Here is a 5,143-nt window from a genome sequence, read left to right as displayed (position 1 = left end):
AAGGTTACCAGATTTTCAAAATGAAATCCGGGGAAACCCTGCTGACCACTTCAGATCCCACTCACTGATCAGGAAGAAGAACCTAGAAAGTTATTGAGAATAATATAGGAAGATAAAGCTAATTATATCTACAGGCTTTTCAATACACTTTGTCCACCTGTCAACAAGCTTTCGTATTACCTCATAAAATGTTTTAGGCTGAGCTGCGAGCCACAAATGCACCACTTCTTCATCACAGGTGAATCCTCGTCCTCGTAGGGCTGCTTTCAGGGGGCCAAACAGGTCAAAGTCCGATGGAGCAAGATCAGGACTGTAGGGGGGTTGCTTTAACACCTTAAAACTGTTAAACTGTTAAAAACTTTAAAAAGTTTTGCAGAGTGTCAACAGTGTGGACAGAGGTGTGCGGGTGCGCATTGTCATGCAAGATCAGAATGCCTGTCAGGGATACCGGCACAGGTAACCCCACACCTGCGCAGGTACCCACACAGGCAGACCAAACACGTGGCCACACAGGACAAGGCAGAATGTATGATATACCGTTTTAATATGCCAACCAGAATAATACACACAGAAACAAGTCTTAGCAACCAACTACATCTAAACACCACCACATGCAAGAAGAAACAGGCAAGCACACCCAGGGAGCAAAGCAAAACACCAGGGGAACTAAGGGACGAAAGGTCAGGTTACAAGGAGCTAACAGGACTCAGGAACATAAACAGGTCCCGGTTCTGGACAACAAGCAGGGAACATACACAGGATACAGGACTCAGGAACAGAAGCAGGTTACAGGACTGGGGACTCAGGCTTAACAGGAAACAATACTGAGCCACAGACCTTACTGCAGGGAGGGCTTAAGTAACCACCCAGGGAGCACCTGGTGGTGGATTGGTGGCAGCTGGGAGACACCTGCAGGTGAGCACTGGAGTTGGTTTCCAGCACCACCCAGTGGAGGTCTGGTACCCAGCAGTTCCTGGCCGCCTGGAGACCCCCGCAGGTGAGTATGGAAACTGCAGGGCTTAGCTCCAGCGCCACCTGGAGGCGCTCTGGATCCTAACAATGCCCTTGGATAGCAGCCCTCTGCATTTAATCCAAAATTTAGGCTTCAGCTCTTAAATGAGCATCTCACTGTAGTGAGCACTGTTGATTATTGAGCCTTGCATGCTGCTCTTCTTTCGTGCAAATCACAAGTGAGGCATCCATTTTTTCTCGCACCGCAGTTACTGGGGAGACAGTAGCCTTGAACAGAAAGTGCTGATAAGACAGTGTGGACAATAGAAGTTTTAATATAACCGGAGTGCGGATATTTTTTCTTAGCCACAGATCACTTTCCAGGTCTACGATCATAGTAAGGCTCTTAAGAGTTTTGTCCTATTGTACCATGAGCATGGCACACTGTTATTTTCTCCCTTCTTTGTCTTACCTATTTTGTTATTACCAAGGAAAGGTCTAATGCACTGGAGAATGAAGTGCTGCATCACTAAGTGTAGTGCCACACACAGTGCACTCCCTGTCCTCACCTTTTTAGTGTGAGGTAGTCTGCTTGACATTGTCCTCTACCAGGGTCACATGGTCTTACCTCTGTTTGCCCGGCTGCCACCTACAGTGACTCAGTCATCTCCGGCCATAAACCTCTTCTGCTTTTACCAGCTGGTTTATAAGTACTTCTTCCTATGTTTTTTCATGTTGCCTCAGCACAACAAGCTGTATCCCAAACACACAGGGAGAGGTCATGTGGGTCTCTTTAGCTCACCATCCATTCACAACTTGTCACGTATTGGGACTCACGGGTATGAACTGAAGTCATGTATGTGGACCCTTTCCACTACACTGGCAGCGACACTTAGAGAAAGGGATCCAAGTAGTGTAGACTGACAACTCCCAGAGCTGGAGTAAAAGCAGGGAACAGAGAGGGAGTGTAAGTCAGCTTAAGCTGGAAGTTCAAATACAAGGTCAGGTGCTGCAATGCTGAGTAGGTGGCATGGTATGCTGAGTAGGTGGCATTGGGTCCCCCAGGATGTGGAATCTAAGGGCCAGCCAGTATTCGCCAGAGCTCCTGATGGTGGAGATGGGCTTGGCTGCGTGCTGACCCCAGGTCACAATCCCTAGGTCCACCCAACTCACCTAACATGTAAAGGGTATGAATCAAAGGTTAGGGACAGGCTGAAGACTTCCAGGGACAAAGCAAAGCACAGGGTAGACTGTAGACAGGGATTTCCAAGGACAAAAGCAAAACACAGGGCAGACCGTAGACAGGGCTATCCGCGGACAAAGGAAAGCACAGGGCAGACTGTAGACAGGGATTTCCAAGGACAAGCCAAAGGTTCAGTACACAGGGAAATTTCCAGGAATTCAGGGTCAATCGCAAATGGGGGACTCAGCAACTAGCTTGGGAAAGCTTTGCTTGGGCAGCGTGCCGTTCGCTGCCCTTAGTTTAAATAGAGACAGGAAGAGGGAGGATCCACAGGACTGGCCACAAGCAGACTGCACTGATTGGCCGAGAAGCTGTATAAGAAACAGCAGGAGTGGTTGGCCGACGCCTAAAGCTTGCAGACTGGTGCAAGTGTGAATCAGGTACAGGGCACATGTCTGGAGGACTACAAGCACCAGCACAGCCCTGCATGCCTGCAGAACCAGGGGTAAGAGGTCTGTATATACTTGTAGAACTACAAGTAACAGCTCAGCTGCAAGTCTGCAGCTGAACTGTGACACAACTCTGGGGTGCCCTGCAGTGTCCCTCCACAGGAACCTGACCCAGAAAACCTGGATTATTCCATGCTTGAGTCCAAATGCTCCTCAGAGTCTACCTGTAATATACTCAGTTCTAGTCTACTCTGTCATGAGTGTGCAGCCCCGCCCTAATCAATCATGTCCCGCTATATTATCCTCTCTTTTCCCTTCTTAAGCCAGGAAATTAAAACAATCGGCGTATGTGTAATGTGTAGATGCCGGCTCACTGACAGCGGGTCCTCTTATCTCCCAGCAGACTGAATCCTCTTGGATGAATTCTGCTTCTCCTCTAAGCATACAGTATTTCCACTGTGGGAATTCATCTTCCTTTTGCTTCCTCTGCTACACGAATGTAGCCCTATTTCATCTGCTGCTGCTGCTGTCTGCGCTCCTCATCATTCATCACTGCTGCTGACACCTGTGTGCACTCACCATTTTCCAAGCTGGCTGCTTACTTCATTATGCACTCTTCAGTACTGCTGCTGTTCCCTGAGTGCATCTCCCTTGGATACAGCTTGACCCACAATGTCTGCAGATACTAACATTCCCTCAACAAACCTCCACACCTCCACTGAGGATTCTGCTAACCGCAAGTACCACCAATCTTATTATATAACTGTATGATGTAATACAGGTCATAGACTTTCTGCGATCTTATACCTACTCCCTCTCTGTGAGACTAAATGAGGAGACGAATATACTTATCTGTATGCAGTAATACAGATCATAGATCTTCCTAATCTGCTCCATTACAATGACTCTTCTGTGATTACCTCCCTGTATGGCGTAATACAGGAATGCTTGAATACCCCAATTGAGTTATCCCCTTAGTTCCTCTCCTTTAATGTCCCAAGTTGTTTCTTTTAGATCTTTCTGGACTAGGTCTCTAAAAAGTGAAATATGTATATTATTTGTCAGTGTCGGCATTGTTTTCGATTTCAGTTTTAAGTTGGTGTTCCTCGTGGGGGGATCTTCTAGAGGTTCTCCTTGATTCTCTTCAAGGAGAGCCTCCAGATCTTTCAGAGCCTGGGCATCTAGATCGTCTTTTATGTTTTTAAACTCGTAATTTGTTTTTAGGGTTGAGGGATTGGTTACTTTTCGTTCATGTATGTACCTTAAATAGACTCTCCTCAGGAATAAATTTAGGTCTTTGAAAATTGTAAATTCATCCATCCCATCAGTTGGTGAAAAAGATAGGCCCCGTTTCAATAACTCTATGCGATTAGTATTTAGTTCGAAATCTGTTAAGTGAATTACATTTAGGGATATCTCATCTCTTTCTGGGTGATGTGATCTTATGTGTGACGGTTTGTCCTTCTCGTCATTATTTTGTACTCGCGGTTTCTGTCTTGTTTTTTTGGATTTCCCTCTCCTTTTTCTTCTGTTTTTTCTTGTCCTTTGAATTTCACCAATCCCTCCCCCTCCCCCGAGTCTAAAAAACTAACTGTCTTACGTGTGTGTTCTCCTTCACTTTCACTAGTTTCCTCATTATAGCGTTCTTTGCTTTTTGGTTGTCTCTTTCTAGAATGGCTTCTCCCTCTTTTAGTTGATAAATCAAAGATGTCCCCTCATTCCCAATCGCCGAGGTCCCTTTGATACTTTGTTTGCTTAACCTGTCTTAGATTCCTTTGAATCCTCTCTATTTCTTTACGTAAGAATTTGTTTTGTTTTTTAAAAGAGTCATGTTCTTTTAGGGGTTCTAAGTTTGACGAGCTCTCCTCTATTTGTAGTTGTAATTCCTGCATTTGGATTTTTTCTTCCTCAATAATCAGTTTAATAACATTCAGGCCGTGTTCGACACATTGTTTTTGCCACTTTTGTAAAAATCTGTCGTTTTGCAAGTGTTCCGCCGGGATAACTCTTTCCCTGAGTCCTCTTGGAATCATTCCTGCCTCCAGGTATGACTCCAGGGACATGATATTCCATTTGCGGTTCAGGTGCTTGACGACTAATTTTTTATGTTGTCTAAAATTGTTGCGGATTACTATTTCGGTTTCCTGAATCTGCATGTCATTTCTTTTAAAGGTTCTTCTTATCTCTTCATCTATTTCTATGCCTAACGTATATGCCATTTTTTCAAAATATCTTCTTTATGCCTAACAAACAGAAGAAGCGGAAGTGTGGTTGTTTTTTAGGGGCTTTTTCAATTCTAAGAAAAAAGTATATCTCAAGTGTTGTACGGGATAGTATTCGATCTCAAGAACAGGAAAAAAGAAATGGACCAAAACAGGTCACAAGCAGTTCAGTGAAGAAAAATTGTATATTCCCTGGAGCCCCGATATACTATACAAATCTCTTTATGTGCATTCCTATAATTGGTCATCTAAGGTCATGCATCATGGCGTCCTGATTGGCTGGGAAGCAGGCTTCACTTGTTGGTAGGCAGACCGGGTTGCTAACCAATCAGGAAGCC

The 5,143-nt window shown here is 45.0% G+C and overlaps 1 protein-coding gene across 1 annotated transcript in view; it reads left to right on the top strand.

Moving 5' to 3' along the window:
• Window positions 1-1,569: 1,569 nt before the first annotated feature.
• LOC108801196 (coagulation factor XIII B chain-like) overlaps window positions 1,570-5,143 on the top strand; it is a 51,540-nt gene continuing 47,966 nt past the window's right edge. Inside the window, exon 1 of the mRNA XM_018573128.1 lies at window positions 1,570-1,807. Within this exon, the coding sequence (XP_018428630.1) occupies window positions 1,570-1,807 (238 nt within the window). The remainder of the gene's footprint in view (window positions 1,808-5,143) is intronic.

This window comes from Nanorana parkeri, unplaced genomic scaffold (assembly GCF_000935625.1).
Source record: "Nanorana parkeri isolate BGI_ZX_2015 unplaced genomic scaffold, ASM93562v1 scaffold2246, whole genome shotgun sequence".
In the NCBI taxonomy this organism is placed as follows: domain Eukaryota; kingdom Metazoa; phylum Chordata; class Amphibia; order Anura; family Dicroglossidae; genus Nanorana; species Nanorana parkeri.
This window is presented reverse-complemented; position numbering and strand designations above follow the sequence as displayed.